Source organism: Centropristis striata, chromosome 16, assembly GCF_030273125.1.
Source record: "Centropristis striata isolate RG_2023a ecotype Rhode Island chromosome 16, C.striata_1.0, whole genome shotgun sequence".
NCBI lineage: Eukaryota > Metazoa > Chordata > Actinopteri > Perciformes > Serranidae > Centropristis > Centropristis striata.
In genome coordinates this window covers 24,009,906-24,028,388 of record NC_081532.1, presented here as the reverse complement: position 1 = coordinate 24,028,388, position 18,483 = coordinate 24,009,906, and the positions used below count along the sequence as shown (strand labels likewise).

Below are 18,483 nucleotides of genomic sequence, written 5' to 3'. Positions count from 1 at the left end.
TGTGTGTGTGTGTTAAAGGGCACTCTCAAGGATTTCTGTTTCCTGTGTAACACTGCAGTGATTTATTTCCCTGTTCCCTCTGAGCTGACAGTCTGATCCAGAGAGTGTTCCAGTGTGTGTGTGTGTGTGTGTCCCTGCAGAGTCAGTCTGCCGTCGTCTTGCAGCCAAACTGCAGCTCAGATGGAAAAATCTGGAGAAAAAAAAAATGCTGTTAGAGAGCCGAGCTGCTGCGTTCAGGTTCCTCAGGAAAACACAACACTTTGTTCATTAAAGACACATCTGTTCTGTCAGGTTTACACTCACACACTCAAAATATATTCAGTTTTTATATTCGACTGACATAATTTTCTCTCTTTAACCCAACAAGAAGCTTTTACACTCTCTCTGTCTCACTGCAACATAAAAAATATATATAATCTATAAGTCCTGTATCTCTGTGGAATCAGAAAAAACTCAAACATGTCTTTTTGCAGAATAACAGTTAGAATGACAGATTTTTTTTAATGTAATAAAACAGAATTAAATTATAATCACTTTTCCAAGTGTCCTGAATGTTGTAAAACCAGTTTTTTCCACATATTGAAGTATTGTCATGTTTCCAGCCTCTCCCGTCCTCTCCTCTCTGCTCTATGTAAACAGTCTCACCTGTTTTTATTTAAACACATTCGTTCACTGAAAACACTGAAACTGATTATCAGAGTTAATAATAAATAACTTTAAAGGATCTCATTCATAAACTAACCAGACGACATCGGAATGAAACATTTATCTGAAATATGAAAATAAACACAACCTTTCTCATCATCGAACCAACATCACGTCTTATTCACCAAACATCTGCTGCTGTTGTTGTTCATGTCAATTCTCCAAGTTGGTAACTCACATTTCCAATTATTCTGACACCACATGAATACAGCGTCTCACTGATCAAGAACGGCTCATCCTGCATGTGTGTGTTTCACAGTCATCAGTCATCGTCTTTCTGATCATTATGAGTCGACAGATCTGCTGATCTCTCTCTCTCTCTCTCTCTCTCTCTCTCTCTCTCTCTCTCTCTCTCTCTCTCTCTCTCTCTCTCTCTCTCTCTCTCTCTCTCTCTCTCTCTCTCTCTCTCTCTCTCTCTCTCTCTCTCTCTCTCTCTCTCTCTCTCTCTCTCTCCTCTCTCTCTCTCTCTCTCTCTCTCTCTCTCTCTCTCTCTCTCACACACACACAGGTCATGTGACTCGTTGTTAATGAAGCCGAAACAGAGACAGAGAGAGGCACAGATCAGTTTTTTTTCCCAGGATGGTGAAGGCCTGACTTTATTTCACATCGTGGCAGATTTATAAAAGGTACAGATACAAAAAGTGTTGAATAAACAGTCAGATGTCGTCAAGCTGGTTGTTCGCAGCACCGTGTGGCTTCAGTCAGCACCAAGCAAATATATATATTAGTTTAAATAGCTTTCATCAAAAACATCCAATAAAAACAAAAGATTTACAGACATGGAATCAAGAGAACGTCATATGGAAATAAATACAAAACAAAAGCTAAATACAGACAACAGACCAACAGGGAGACGTCCTCTGTCCTCCCGTCCAGTAACAGTGTGTCTCGCTGCAGGATGTTAGGACATCACTGCACCAACCACAAGACCTGAACCCTTAGCACATGTTCGGAACATTTGAAACCCTCTAAAGAACCCTCTGAAGAACCTTCTAGATAACCCCCCATAGAACCCTCTATAAAACCCTCTAAAGAACCCTCTGGAGAACCCTCTTCAGGTGTTCTAAGAGTCACAAACCTTCTAGGCTTTTCTTCCTGTTTGCAGGAACCCTGCCATGGTGAGAGCCGGCTGGTCGGTCAGAACGGCGGCTGGCAGTTCTTGAACGGTCCATGGGTTCCACCAATCACAGAACACTTACATGACTCAAGGTTCCTCTTGTGTTCGGGGAGAACAGACTCTGAAAACGTCCCTCAACACGATGTTCTGACAACTACAATCATTCCTGCGGTGTGGACACTGAAACAACTGTTAAGAGTCTAAAACATTTGAAGAAGCACCAGAATTAAAGTTTCTACAGAAGTCTGTGATGTTCTGACTGCAGCTAGAGACCAGAGGACCAGAGGACGAGTCCCGGAGACACAGAAGAAAAGAAATTAAAGTTTCTACAGAACTCTGTGATGTTCTGACTGCAGCTAGAGACCAGAGGACCAGAGATCAGAGCACCAGAGGACGAGTCCCAGAGACACAGAAGACCTCAGACTGCTTCTGAAGTCTTTCAATCTACGATGTTTTCGGACTCACGGGACTACACGGGACTACACGGACTGGATTAGCCTAAAAACTGGACAGAACTACTCTTCCATGATCTAAAACCTGATGTGGTCTAAGCGGTCTAGAGACCCATGGAGGTCCGACAAGTTGCTGTGTGTATTCGACCAATCATAGATAGTGATTCTGGGCTAGTCTACGTTTAGAAAGGACTCTAGGTCCTGACCCACTGAGTTCATCAGAAGGTTCCTGGTCCCTGAGGAGAGACACCCTGCAATACCAGGTACCAGTTTGACCGTGATGTCTCCTAAGAGCCAGGTCTACATAGTCACTTGTTGGGCCTGGAACGAGAGCGGGAGTTGGGGAAGCCAATTTGATTGGCTGGATCAAAACTCCAAACCCTGCCCCTCTTTACAGACAGAAGCATCTGATGCAAGAATCCTGGAGGCAGGACTTACACACACCTGCACGCACGCACGCACGCATGCACACACACACACACACACACACACACACAGTGTGATCCAGCAGATAGAACTGTTGGATCAGTGGAACATATTTAAGTGTTTTTTTAAGTGATATTTCGTGTTGGCAGCTGTGGTGATTACTTTGATATCATGAACTGGGTCTGAAATGAGTCCATGAGAACAACCTGCTGCTGTTCCACCTTAGATCTCCACAAGAAGCTACATTTAGACTCAGAAGTTAAGATGACATGATCGCGATCAAGTAGCTTCTGCAACTTCAACAGACGTGTTGTTTTAGGATATAAACGTCACACTGAGGAGCAGGAGAAGAGAAGTGATGACATCACCGCGAGACACGAAACAAGCTGCGAATTAGGGCTGGGCGATATAAAAAAATTAGGGCCGGGACTTTAACGCTTTAATTAAGATTAATTAATTACACAAAAATGAACGCGTTTAAAAATTGACGCATTTTAATCACACTTTTTTTTGCACCGCGGATTATACTGGAGCACCAACTAGCATTCATGAGTTCAGACAACAGCAAACCACAGTGAACATGAACAAAGAAGCTGATGAGACCGCTTTGGTTGGCCCCGTGGATGGGAAATTTTGTTACAAAAAACGAACGGATGGAAGCGTCGATAAGAGCATGGTTGTGTGCAAGCATATCACCGCAGCACATCGAGCCTCAAGTATCACCTCAATGCAAAACATATAGCAGCTAGCGGCTAGTGTGGTAGCTAGCGTGGATTGTGTTTTACTTAAAAAACCAAAGTATTATAGTTTACAGAAGGTCTACCTACCTATAGGCTACCTGAATTTCTGAAATGTACTATATTTCTAAATATGCTATTGCTACACTTAATGGCAAAAATTGCACTGGTCTGTTGGACATGAACAAAAATAAACAATATTGTTGTTGCTTAAGCTTATGTATTCAGTCATTCAATTATTATTATTATTAGTTATTCAATGGTATACTAAAAATCCATGTGAAAAAATGACTTACTCTCACTGTTCTCAGATCAAATATCTATATGCGATTAAAATGTGATTAATTTCGATTAATTAATTACAAAGCCTCTAATTAATTACATGATTTTTTTTAATCGAGTCCCGGCCCTAAAAAAAAAAATTGTATCGTATACGGAATGAGACCATATCGCATATATCGATATAGTTCAAATTTGAGCCGTGATCCTTGCTCCAGGCAAACTGCTTTCTATATAAATGCTGCCCTTAAAAGGGTTTGCATTATTTAGTTCTTTTGTAATGTTTGTTATTCTTTTCTCATATAAATATATTCATTTCAGAAAAAGATTGGCCTATTTTAATACATAGGCTATTTTTTTTAAAACAGTTTCAATAAAACTACTTGACATGTCATATTTGACTTTAACTGAATTTGCTCTCACTTGATAAAGTGATAAAAATATCGGGATGTATATCGTATATTGATATTCAGCCTAAATATATCGGGATATGACTTTTCGTCCATAACGCCCAGCCCTACTATGAATAAGACCACACATTCTCTATAAAGCGTCAGACTGGCACCTCTCAGGCTGAAGAGGCGTCTGAGTGTAAAACAAGAATCAGTTCTGTCTTTCTGTCCGTTGGGGCGCTGCAGGGACACGAGGATCCCGTGGCGCGCCGTGTCCAGGTCAGCTGACTCACACGGTGGTCATGAGTTTGAGGGAACCCGACCTGAACCGCAGGATCTTCTTCTTCAGGTTGTGTGAGGCCTTGATCTTGACGAAGGCCTTCACCTGCGCCGGAGTCACTTCTCGTCCCGCCCTGCCAGCCCCAGCTAGAGCTGGCTGGCCCCGCCCCCAGCTCGCTGCCCTACTCCCGCCTCCTCTGCTCTCCTCGGTGTCACTAGCGGCGGAGCTCTCCTCCACAAACTCCTCCTTGCTGGACTCGCTGTCTCCGAAGCGGTTGGTGGTGTAGTTAGAGCGCTCGTCTTCGCTGGTGTCCGCAATGGTCGAGTGAAACAGCGACGCGCACTCGGCCGAGTACTCGGAGTCACTTCCTGCCACGTAGGTGTATGGGCTGCTCGCCTGCTTGGCGGCGGCGGGGAGGAACGCATCAGCAGAGGGACTCAGCAGCTCCTTTCTCTGCCGTCGCTGAGCGCGCCTAAACGCCTCGTCGTACTGGACTTCCATGAACGCTCGGAGACGCCGGTAGTCGCTCCGTTTGTACTTTGGTTTGGCGACAACCACGACCGGGTCGCGTCCGTGATGGTGGTGGTGTCGGCAAACACCGGGCCGAGCGATGCCTGGGGTCCATGTGGTGTTTTTGTCCAGAACTCGGCCCTCTGGGATGGATGCAGGCAGGCGTTTGATCCTGGAGGACGCCCCGTGTGCCCCGCCACTGCAGCCAGCTGCTCTCTTGGAGACTTTAACGTCTTCCAGCCGCCGAGACTTCTTAGAACCAGACCTGTGGCAAGATTTATCCACTCTCCTCTCTGACGCCTCGCTGCGCTCAGAGACTCGACTCGCCTTCGTGGTCGTGGCCACATTGCTGCTCTGCCGTTGCCCGGGAGCGTACACGGCACCCATGTGACTCACTGCTCCTTCTCCCTCCTGACTCCGGGACGAGGAGCCCAGACTGGCAGACTCTGGCACCGACCTGTCCCCCTTCTCTGTGGGGACGGTCTGCAGAGGCTTTGGGCTCCTGGCGGCGGCACAGAATGTTCTGATGAGTGGCGGTGATTTGATGAGTTCCTGGTGGGGAAAGAAACTGGACTCTTTTGAGGAGAAGTTTGCTTTGGGACTGCCCAGCTCCTTCAAGTCCTCAGGAGTCGCACCTTCTGCTCCGCTCGAACGTGAGGGTTTGAATTCAGACCCCCCCAGAGTCCCTAGACCGGGTCCAGACAGCTGCCTCACACAGAGACCGGCCTGCCTCAGGACGCTCTTTGACGGGTCCGTGCTGATGCTGGTCCTGGGTCTGCCGGTCCTGACAGGAAGCGCCCTCCGCTGCAGCAGGCTGAAGATGTAGCTGTCCAGCCGCTTCTGAGACGAAGAAGAAGAGGGTTCTGAGCTCTGAGACACGAGAGGAGCTGAAACAGAGGCTGGAAGAGATTCTGGTTTCAGTGGTTCAACTCCGGCTTCACCGCTCCTCAAAGGGCCATCGTCTCTGTCGGGACCCAGCATCTGCAGGAAGCCAGGGCTCTGGACCGCCACAGCGTGCAGCGGGCTTGGATAGCGGTACACATCGCTGCCGTTTTGGGCCACCAGGTCGCAGTGGAACCTGGACTGAGAGTCACAGGATGGCGAGGAGATGGCGTCCAGGCTGGACGGGTGGGGAGCCGACAGCGAGCGCCGGACCGTCCCCGACGACGAGGACGAGATGTCCCAGAGTCCTCCAGACACACCGTCACACTCCAAACATCCTCCAGGCTCGTCTGCAGGAGGGACAGATAGACGGACAGACAGAGAGACATACAGACAGAGAGAGAGACAGAAAGAGAGAAAGACAGACATAGAGACAGACAGACAGACAGACAGACAGACAGACAGAGAGAAAGACAGACATACAGAGAGACAGCGACAGACAGGGTTATGAGCAGCTGCATCATGTTCTTGTTCTTATTTTAAACTCGTCTCTGTAACATAAACAGTCTGAATGTTTCTGCTGTCAGCAGCTGACAGGAAGTGGATGGAGACGCTGGGACATTCTTGCTGTGAGACCGATTGAAGGACCTGTCCCCTCAGTGAGACAGAGCTAACGCGGTCAGCAGGAGGACATGACAGCTGATAGGTCGGGTTACATGATGCATTCAGGGACACTCTGGTCATGCCACACACACACACACACACACACACACACACACACACACACACACAACTCAAAACACAGTCTGTATCAGGGGTATTTTATGCCAGCACACTATACTTAAACGCCTAAAACGCGTCGCCTGTGCCAGCATAAAGTCTGATTAATAGGCGTGCTTACAGACACGCGTATTGCAAGTACACCAGATAACATGGGTGACGGGTGAAAAGTGCCACCAGCGAACGTAGCGGACGCCTGTGTGTGTGTGTAACGCGTGTACGCCTATAACAGTTCAGCTGTTACACAGAGTCTCAGCTTCATACGGGATTGTGAAAGCAGAATGTATAGATGAACTCCAAGCCCCAACAGAGCTGTCAGGATATTTCTATCATTTTCAGGCCCGTTTTTATTTTCTTGATGATATTTAATGATAGCAAGGGTGAAAGGGATAATTAAAATAATTTCAGCTACTTAAAAATAGTAATAGTAAAGTGCGACGCTCACAGCCAGTTCCCAGTTCGCTCTTGGACATACAGTTCATTACGCATCAGCTGTAATGTACAAATTGAATATTAAGTAGCCATGCGGACCTGTCCAATGAATAAGGATGCTTCTTGAGTAATTTTATGCGCTTGGACATACAGTTCATTAAGCATCAGCCGAGTCGTGTACTTAAATTGCATTTAGGTAGACTGAAACAGCCTAAACTGTGTAATAGGTCTGTCTTGGTAAAACATGGATTGCTTTAATTGTGAAGCGAAGCGGCTGTTAAACTCAAAATTCGCCATCATAGTTTGATAAAAACATATTTTGTTACAAAAAATATAAACAAGTAAGAAAGGAAATAAATGTATAATTGCATTTGTAACTCGGCCCTTGTGACCACCCTGGAACTCTTCGTTGACGGGTGGTCGTTATATTTGCGGCTCGCACCGCATCATGCTTTATTTCTCACAACGGCTGGCAGCTCAACCTTAAACAGTACAAGTAAACACTGGCGTGAGACAACAGAAAGATTAAAGGCCGGTGTTGTGTCCTTAATGGTTTCCACACTAACTTGGTGCCGTAGGCTATGCGCATGCTCTGTTACGCATGAGCTGTCCGTGGTACTGAAACAACAATCGCCGTTAATGGGAGGATTCTGTCTGATGTTGTGCTGTTCCTTAACACCTTATCTACTGTTTGGGTTCATCTGTAGTCGGCACTTTGTGCAATAAAATGATTTATTGTGCCGTACGATAGAGCCGATACGCATGTTTTGTCTTTACTGTTGTATTGTGTACAGCCTTTATAGAGCTCTGTTGGGAGAGCTTGTGTTATATAGGCAGTGTTTTATTATTTCTGCCTTCGCCACTGACACACAGTCTCAGCTTCATATGGTATTGTTTATAAGAAAGCATAACTTATAGATGAAGAGAAAGACTATCTCGTACATACCAGATAAACTTAACGTTTTTCCGGCCAAAACCGGAGGCTTAATTAGCCTGTTTTAGGAGTGAAAGTCAGCAAAATGCAGCTTAAACAAAATGTTTTACCTTATTAGCTAACTACAAATATCTGTAAAACATAATGGATCTGTGCATAAGTGCCGAATTGGGTTAAACAGTGTAGATATAAGGTCCGATGGAATCATATTGTGGACTGCTGTCCACATGGCTACTGAATATTCAGGGGTGACAGCGATTACGGCGTCTGCAGGCAGGTAAACCTACCTAATTACAGCTGGTGCGTAATGAACTGTATGTCCACGCGCGAAGCTGGGAACTGGCTGTGAGCGTCGCACTTTACTATTACTATTTTTTAAGTAGCTGAAATTATTTTAATTATCCCTTTCACCCTTGCTATCATTAAATATCAATTCGATATCATTCAAACCGAGAGAGAGAGAGAGAGAGAGAGAGAGAGAGAGAGAGAGAGAGAGAGATTTCGTTAACAAGAAAATAAAAATGGGCCTGAAAATAATAGAAATATCCTGACAGCTCTGTGGGGGCTTGGAGTTCATCTATAAGTTCTGCTTTCTTATAAACAATACCATATGAAGATGAGACTCTGTGTAACAGCTGAACTGTTATAGGCGTACACGCGTTACACACACACACAGGCGTCCGCTACGTTCGCTAGTGGCACTTTTCACCCGTCACCCATGTTATCTGGTGTACTCGCAATACGCGTGTCTGTACGCCTAATTGTACTTAACAGTCACGCGGGTCTTCATGTCACGTATTTGAGGCGTAGTTCACCCGTCACGCAGCCGTCACGTAGGCGTATGCGCAACAACGCGTGTACAGCGTCTGCGTGACGCCTACGTGACGCCTGTCTGTCCATTGAAAGTGAATGGAATTTACACGCGCACGTTAGACGTTTGATGTCATCGCATAGGCGCTGTACACGCGTTTTAGTATAGTGTGCTGGCATAAAATGCCCCTCATAAGTCTGAGCTCAGCGAGAGGGTGTGTGTGTGTGTGTGTGTGTGTGTATGTGTATGTGTGTGTGTGTCTCTTGAGTGTGTGTGTCTCTGAGTGTGTGTGTGTGTGCGTGTGTGTTTGTGTGTGTTTGGATGTGAGAAAACATCTGGAAGTTGTTTTCCTGCTGAAGGCTCAAATTGTCACACCTCTGATACGACTTATATACACACACACACACACACACACACACACACACACACACACACAAACACACACACTCAGACACCCCTTGTACCATCTTATTGTGGTGATGTTCAGTCAATATTATATTATTAAACTGTGTATTGTTTTTTTTCCATTTTCAAAATTTGATTCAAATGATTATTTAAAATAGCAATAAAAATATATATATTTTTTATTATGACAGCTAAGAGTCTCTCTGCAGTCAGGCTGTGTGTGAGTGTGTGTGTGTGTATGTGTGTGCATGCGTGTGTGTGTGTCTGTGTGTACCTGTAGATGGGAGGCGTCCTTCAGCTTCAACCATGGAACAGAAACACTCACTGAACACAGAGTTAGATGAGTTAGAGAGAGAGACAGACGCCCCATCACTCAACTCATAGAACCCTGAGAGACAGATAGACAGACAGACAGACAGACAGGTTGAGAGAGTGACAGACAGATTAAAACAGGTTCAGTGTGTGTGTATGCAGATGATTCAGTTTTCTATCTTTAATCTTAAACTTTAATTTTGACTTCTAATAAACAAATAAACATGTTAATCCAGTTTGTTGTGTCTCCATCAGACCAGCGAGTCGTCCTCATGCTCGTGGTCCTACCTGAGCTGGGCCGGCTGTCCGTCTCCTCTGTGTCCAGGTGCAGCTCACTGATCTGTCTGTCCAGGTCCTGCAGCTGGCTGAGGAGTCCCGCGTCCCTCCGCCGGAGACAGTTCTGAGGACACAGAGACACGTCCTGTTTTGATCTGTTCAGCTGACATCTGCACCATTGGTCTGTCCCCTGTCCTCAACACGTCCTAAACACGTCCTCTGTCCTCAACATGTCTCTGTCCCTCAACGAGTACCCTGTCCTCAACACGTCTCTGTCCTCAACACATCCCCTGTCCTCAACACGTCTCTGTCCTCAACACGTCCTCTGTCCTCAACACGTCCTCTGTCCTCAACACTTCCCCTGTCCTCAACACGTCCCCTGTCCTCAACATGTCTGTGTCCTCAACACCTCCCGTCCTCAACATTTCCTCTGTCCTCGTTACGTCCTCTGTCCCCAACACATCGTCTGTCCTCGACACGTCCTCAACGCATCCCCTGTTCTCAACAGGTTTTCTATCCTCAACATGTCCCCTGTCCTCAACAGTCCTCTGTCCTCAACACATCCTCAACATGTCTCTGTCCTAAACACATCCTCTGTCCTCAACGCGTCCCCTGTACTCAACACGTCCTCTCTCCTCAACATTTCCTCCGTCCTCAACACTTCCTCTGTCCTCAACATGTCCTCTGTCTGTCCTCTCTGAACATCTGGCTGCTGTTTGCTCTGAGCCTCGAGCTGCAGATGAGTATCTGACAGCAGAGGTCAGAGGTCACAGAAGAAGCTAATAACAGAGAGACGCTTCATCCTGCTGATCTCAGTTCTGCTGCGTCACGTCTGGATGAATCATCTGATCCTAACACATCAGACTGAAGATAAATAAAGAGATTTAATTGTGATTTAATGTGAATAAACGGATCTAAAGATGCTGAAATAAGAACACATGAAAACAACTCTAAAAATGATTGTTTTCTGAATGGAGTTTGGTTTGATTGAAGTAATAAATCAATGGATATCATCATCATTAAGGAATTATTTTATGGATTGTTGAATAATTTAAGGAGTTTTTAATTGTCTGAAACTAAAATAAATACCACAAAAAGTTAAAAAAAAAAAAAAAAAGTTGATGAATTAAGGAATGCTTGATTGTTATTTGGCCAGTTTCATGGGTTTTTACGCATTAATCAGTCTGAAGATAAATAAAGAGATGTATCTGTGATTTAATGAGAATAAACAGATCTAAAGGATGCTGAAATAACTCCAACATGATGCTGAATTGATGCTTTGTCAGGTCTGAAAAACAAGAACACTGCTGTTAAAACGATGGTTTTCTACATGGAGTCTGGTGCAGCAGAGACGCTGCAGGAGATTCTGCACTCAGTGAACTTTAATAGTTTTCTAGATGTGAAAACAGACGAACGCTCCTTTAGAACCTGCAGAACAAACTGAAGTCTGCACGACTCTCTCTCTCACTCTCTCTCTCTCTCTCACACACACACACACACACACACACACACACACACACACACACAGAGTGAATCAGATGGAAAGCATGCGGGTAATGCAGCGCTGCTCTCAGGTCAGTCATGTGCTGCATTCCTGCGCCAGAGCTGCAGAAACAAACATCTGCTGAGAAAAACTCACAATGATTCTACTGGTGGTTATCATTACCATGTTTAAAGGACAGAAACAGAGAAACCAAGACACAGAGACACACAGAAACACAGAGACAGGCGGAGACACACTGAGACCTTCAGCTGTCTCTGACTCTGGAACCACCAGAGGAAACTTGATCCTCCAAACTCTTCAACGTTCTTTACAAACTTTGTCAAACAGAAAGTTTACAGAGTTCCGATAGAGAGTCTGAACCGGGTCAGAGCTGAACCGGGCCACTGAGTGTCTGTTTGCTCTGGCTTGTTTGATTTATGTAATAATGTGACATATTATGAAATAAAGTATCTCTCTGGGAACATTGTGTATGAATACATAAAGTCAGAGTCAATAATAAATGAATATTATCTGACGCCTTCACCTATGACCTCTGACGTCACATCTCACCTGAGGTCACAGAGGTCAGGGGTCACGTGTCGGGACCTACCAGCTGTTTCCGGAGCAGCAGGATGTTCTCCTCCAGGAGCTTTTCCTCCCTGCGCTCCTCCTGCTGCTCCTCCTCCAGCGCGGCGCGGACCCGTTCCTCCTGCCGCCGCCGCAGCAGCTGCAGCTCCTCCAGTCCGGACCCGGTGGCGTCCAGCCGCTCCCGCACCGCGCCGCGCTGCCGCTCCGCCGCATCCTCCCGCCGCATGCCCCCGCCTGTCCCCGCGGTCTTCACTGAGGGCACAGCATGGTGCGGGACACCGGGGGGACGCTGTCCTGGTCCGGACAACTGGGGACGGTGATCCGGGTCAGATAAACCGGGTCTCTCCTCTGCAGGATCAACCGGTGGTCTCACGGTCCTCCTGCGGACTCTCAGGCGAAAATAATCCGCTTAACGCAATCCAGGTCAGGTCCGGGTCCAGGTGTGTCCCAGCATGCTTCGGGGTGTCCGGGTCGGTCTCGTGCTGCCGCTCCTCCTGCAGCCTCTCGCTGACTGACCAAGCGCCGCTCCGCCGCACCGAGCCTGGAAAGCCCCGCCCCCTGCACGTCCGTGACTTCTGCAGCAATCAGTACGGGCGCTCCATGCAGTCTCCTTCAAAATAAAACATTTGGATTAAAACTGTGGAGACAAAAACATTTTAACTTAATTAAATCTTTAGTTACTTTACATCAGTGGTGGACTGAACTAAGTACATTTACTCAAGTGTTTCCATTTTATGTAACTTTATACTTCTACTCCACTACTCCCACCATTATGAGGTAAATATTGTACTTTTTACTCCACTACAATTAGCTCACAGCTTTAGTTACAAGGTTGTTATGAGATTTAACATAAAAACATAATACATTTATAGTGATTAGACATATTTTAATGAAACCTCATAACAGTGTATAAAGTAGTTAAAATGAGCTCTATGTTTTCAAAATTTCAAAAAGTGAAACCGATCAGCTGACATTGGGTGACCCTGGACAGGTCTCAGACTATCGCAGGGCTGACAGATAGAGACAGACAATCACGCTCTCATTCACTCCTATGGGCACTTTAGATTCACCAATTAAACCTCAGTGCCTGTTTCTGGACTGTGGGAGGAAGCTGAAGAACCCGGAGAGAACCCATGCTGACACGGGGAGAACATGAGAACTCCACACAGAAGAGCCGCAGGCCGGAGTCGAACCAGCAACCCTCTAACCACCACGCTACTGTGGAGCATAAACGGTTTACCACATGGGCAAAGTGGGCGTGTGCCCAGGGCCCTAGAGCCAATAGGGGCCCTTGGCCTTCAGAGTTCTTTTTTTTTTTTTTTTGGTACAATTTAAAAATACATTGGAATGAATGTGGCTTTGAAAATGTAGTATGATAATAAAATCAATTCAGTGCTTTAGAAATGACAAGATTAAATCAGTAATGTGTGATGACACAATATGCTGGTCGCTGGGGTCAAAGGTTTAGTGCGTTTTTAAAATGGAGACAAGGGCGCTCAGTGGATCAGCTAAACGAAAACAGAGGAAAGAAAAAGCTGAAACGGCTGAAAACACACTATGTAACTGGCCGTAGAGGCCAAACTGGTCTGAGAGTTGGACTGTCATTACTTTATCAAAGACTTTTCCTCGAAGAAGGCCAGGAAAAAGCCGGTGGTTTAGGTGAGTAGTTTCTAGGACTGTAGCCGGTATCTGAGTACTCGGCATCCGAGTGCCGTGTTCGACCCCCGGTCGGACGGTCGGTCTGAACACATTAGCATGATTTAGTGCATTTGTTTATTAACATTACAACATGACTCCTCCATGGCATGTGCCTGTATTTGTGTGTGTCAGTGCGTCTGTGTGCGCCGGCCAGCGCGAGGGAGAGAGAGAGTATTAATGGGACACTCTAGATGCGCTGGTTGATAGTTTAGTTTTTAAAAAATAGGCTGTTACCTATATTTTAATTAATACTGCAAGGGCTGGCTATTTGAGATTTCTGTCTCTCCCATAATATATATATTGTCCTGTACATTAGGGCTGGGCGATATGGACCAAAAGTCATATCCCGATATATTTTGGCTGAATATCGATATATGATATATATCCCGATATTTTTTTAGCACAAAGTGAGAGCAAATGTTTTTATTGAAACCGTTTATTTAAGTGAACATAAAAACACACGTTGTGTGTTGCCTGGTGTTGTTATGTGCGTAATGGGAAGAGCGCCTTTGCGCGCACACTGTTTGCGTGTGTAGGCAGGGGCCCATGGTGAGTTTGTGTCCAGGGCCCGTGGTCATGATAATCCATCTATGCTGTGGAGCCCTTAGTTACTTAACAGATTATTCTAAATAAATATAATCAATAATAAATGATTCTATAGACTTTTTAAAATGAGCTTCAGTAAACAGATCTCATGTGTTTTTAGGGAAACTTCACATACAGTCGCAAGAAAAAGTATGTGAACCCTTTGAAATTACGTAGTTTTCTGCATTAATTTGTCATAAAATGTGATCTGATTTGCATCTCAGTCCCAAGTATAGACAAACAACGTGCTTAACCTAATACCACACAAACAATTATAATATTTCATGTTTTTATAGAACACATCCATTAAACATTCAAAGTGATGGTGGAAAAAGTAAGTGAACCCTTTGGCTAATGACTCCATTAAGAGCTAATTGGAGTCAGGAGGTAGCAAACTTGGAGTCCTAACAATGAAATGAGATTTGAGTGAGGTGTGGAGATACTTTGACCTTAAAAACACTCAAACTTTTTGATTTTGCTATTCACAAGAAGCATCTGCTCATGTAAACCATGCCTCGCAAAAAAAGAGAAATCCAAAGACCTGTAATCAAGAATTGTTTATTTGCATCAGACTGTAAGGGATTACAAAGTAATCTTAAAGACTTTAGGTATTCACCAGTCCACAGTTAGACAAATGGTCCACATATGGAGATGATTTAGTATTGTGGCTACTCTGTCTACAAGTGGGGGCCCAGCCATGTTCTCTCCAAAGGCCCAATGCAGAAAGCTCAGTGAGGTAAAAACAAACTCCTGAGTAACAAGTAAAGACCTGAAGGAGTCATCAGAACTGGTTAACATCTCTAGTCTACCACACTCACAAGATTGAACAGGCATGGTGTCCATGGCAGGACACCAAGGAGGAGGCCGCTGCTTTCCAAAGCAACATCAATGCATGCCTGAAGTTTACCAACGAGCACCTTGATGCTCAGTGACACTACTGGGAAAATGTTTTGTGGACTGTAGAACTAAGGCTGAATTGTTCACGAAAAACATGCAGCACTACATATGGTGTAAAAAGGGCCCTGCATTCCAGTATGAGAACATCATCCCAACAATGAAGTTTGATGGAGGGAGCATCATGATTTGGAGCTGCTTTACTGCCCCAGGGCCTGGACCACTCACTATCATTGAGGGGAAAATGTATTCACAATTTTATCAAGGTATTCCACAGGTTAATGCCAGCTGAAGCCCAGTAGAAATTAGGTGATGCAGCAGGACAATGACCCAAAACATCGAAGTAAATCTACTACAGAATGACTTCAAAAAAGTAAATCTACCTTTTGGAGTGGTCCAGTCGGACCCCAGACCTCAATCCAATAGAAATGCTGTGGAATGACCTCCAGCGAGCCGTTCACGCCAGACATCCTATTCACATGGCTGAGCTGAAGCAATTCTGAAAAGAAAAATGATCCAAAATTCCTCCTGAAGGTCTGATTGCTGCCAAAGGAGGTTCAACCAGTTATTAAATCAAGGGTTCACTTACTTTTTCCACCATCACTATGAATGTTTAATGGATGTGTTCAATAATAACATGATATATTACAACACAATATTATAATTGTTTGTGTGGTATTAGTTGAAGCACATTGTGTTTGTCTATACTTGGGACTTAGATGCAGATCAGATCAAATTTGATGACAAGTTAATGCAGAAAACCAGGTAATTTCAGAGGGTTCACATACTATTTTCTTGCAACTGTAAAATATATTTCACATGAAAAGATCAGATCAGATTTTCCTTCATTGATCCCTGTGGGGGTAAATTCTGGTGTTGCAGCAGCACAAGTACAGAGTAAAACCAGAATAATAAAAATGAAATAGAATAAAGATAAAAAATAATAAGAAATTGTATAAAATAAAAATACAAACAACCAAGACCAAATTTAAAAAATAATTGTGCAAACATGTTTAAGTGGCAGTGAAATGAGAATATATGTGCAAAACATGTTTCAGTTAATAAATAAAAACTAGAAAAAAAATACATATTTCATGTGAGAGTTTGAGGTTAAACACAATCACATGACATCATCAGGATTTCTTATTAAGAGACATTTTGTTTTTAAATATTACATTACTAAAAACATCAGACATGAATGTTTCTCACTTTCAAATAAATAAAACAAATAAAGGAATATACAAATAAATAAATAAATAATAAAACTCCTCAGATATAAACAGATCATCTTTGGTTAAATAAATAAATATTTCAGCCCAGTTTCATCAGTATTTGAGTCTTACTTTGGAGGGCACACTAAGACGACTTCCGGTGTCATCGTGTTGATTTGTGTGAACTTGACGCTGATCTGCTCAGGTCCCCGCCAGGTCCTAAAGTCCTCCAGATCTGCTGCTGTAAACCACTTGATATACTGTTTGTATTTGTTTTATAATGTTTTTACACAAAAGAATTTAAAAAAAAAAAAAAAGATTGAACAAAATGTTCAGTTTATCTTTACAACATTAAAATAGTAAACAGTCAGAAAAAACATTTTAATATTTCATTTTTTTTGAAAAATATATTTTTTACATATTCTGGTTAAAGCTGCAGAATAATTATTTTGCATAAATATAAATACAATTAAATAATGAATACAATTAATGAACAAATGAAAACAAAAAATTGCAAAAAGCCCCTTTATTTTCTTAGTATTTACAGTAAATCTGATTTATATTTAGTGTTTATATTTAGTAAGGTATATATTTACAGTGTTTGTGTTTAATCTGATATAAAATATTTAGATTTTATATTTAATCTGATATAATATATATATATATATATATTTGTTTAATGAGTTAAATATATGTAAAAATAAATAGAAGCACAAAACAATAAAAGTAAAATGAATTTATTATAAGAATGAAGAAAGTAAATGTATGAAATAATATCAATAAAATAAACAATAGTGTTATAAATAGAAGCATCACTGAATCTGTTGACATGAACAAAGATTCTGTTTGCAATATTAATGATCAATATTGACCTGCAGAGAATCATTAAACTTTCATACTGTAACCATAGACTGTAACACAGGAAGGAACTTTATTTTGGAGGAGTTGAGACGAGTTAAAGAAAGAAAAGAACGAAAAACACTGAAAGCTTTTATTCTCTCAGGAATATTTACAAAATAAGACACACAAAGAGCAGAAGAGAAGAAGAAAGAACAGAAGCCGAAAGGAAACAGATGATTAAGCAAAAATTAAGAAAAATAAATAAAACAGGAATAAAAGAGAGAAACTGAGATCAGAATCTGTGAATCAGAAAGAGATTTATTGTGAAAGGACACGTTACTATTACCAGTTCTTCCTGCTGACTTTATGAGTTAATAAACAACATGTTCGAGTCTTCACTTCGTGTCATTATGAGTCGTAATCATGAAAACATACAGAGGCGCGGCTCTGTTCACTCCTATTAAAGATCTTCAGCATCTCTTTGTTCTGATTTACAGACAGCAGACAACAGTCGGACTGAAGAGAAACGACTCCGAGGACAAAGAGACAATAAAGTATTTATAACAAACAAAGAGCTTCAGAGCTTCTCACAATATTTATGGATTCTTAATGGACTCAGGGAACTCTGAGGACTCAGAAGACTCGGAGGACTCAGAGGATTCGGAGGAGACGAGACCAGCTGTCCAGCGACTCTAACGAGACGTTTAGCAAAAGTCTCTCCATCACTTTCTGAATATTAATCAACATTTAATCTGCAGCACCCAGACAAGTCACAGCGAGCCACAGCCAGTCAGAGAGAGTCACAGCAAATCACAGCGAGTCAAACAGAGTCACAGCGAGTCAAAGAGAGTCACAGCAAGTCACAGACCAGACCAGGACCAGGTCTTGTTCCAGTCCTGGTCTGATGGTTCAGGTGATGAACAGATTATTGTTATAACTGATGTAACTTATCAGTTTTAAACAGTAATATCAAACATAAATATACTGTTTAATGAACATTTTGTCTCATTTTTTCTTTTCTTTGTTTCTCATGTTTTTATTATTTATGGGATGATGTGTGTGTATGTCTTTTGAGCTTCGTTAAAGCTGAACACTTTAAATCTGTCTGAGAAAATCCATCGTCAGGAAGACTCAGAGAGCTGATCAATACCGCGCACACACACACACACACACACACACACACACACACACACACACACACACACGAGTGAGTCCAGCAGGCTCTCATCAGCAGGAGCTGCAATGTGTCTGTCTCTCCTGCTGCTTCACTGATGATCACACTTCCTGCTCCTCTTATACACACACACACACACACACACACACACACGCACCATGTCTGTGTTATTTGTGTCTGAGTTTCTGCTTCACTGAGTGTGTGCTGATATCAGCTCTCTGCATTGTTCTGTGTGTGTGCGTGTGTGCGTGTGTGTGTGTGTGTTAATGTTCCCACAGTT

General features: G+C 43.3%; 1 protein-coding gene across 2 annotated transcripts; it reads right to left on the bottom strand.

Annotated features, from left to right (window-relative positions):
• Positions 1-1,265: 1,265 nt before the first annotated feature.
• Positions 1,266-12,371, bottom strand: dact1 (dishevelled-binding antagonist of beta-catenin 1). Of its 2 annotated transcripts, none has more exons than XM_059353609.1 (4): positions 11,824-12,371; positions 9,743-9,854; positions 9,417-9,530; positions 1,266-6,130 (listed from the first exon to the last, which is right to left on the bottom strand). In XM_059353609.1, the coding sequence occupies exons 1-4, from the start codon at positions 12,025-12,027 to the stop codon at positions 4,398-4,400; spliced, it is 2,163 nt and encodes a 720-aa protein (XP_059209592.1). In that variant the 5' UTR covers positions 12,028-12,371; the 3' UTR covers positions 1,266-4,397. The 2 variants fall into 2 exon arrangements, with proteins under 2 accessions (XP_059209592.1, XP_059209593.1); XM_059353610.1 differs by having other exon boundaries at positions 11,784-11,846.
• Between the last annotated feature and the right edge of the window lie 6,112 nt (positions 12,372-18,483).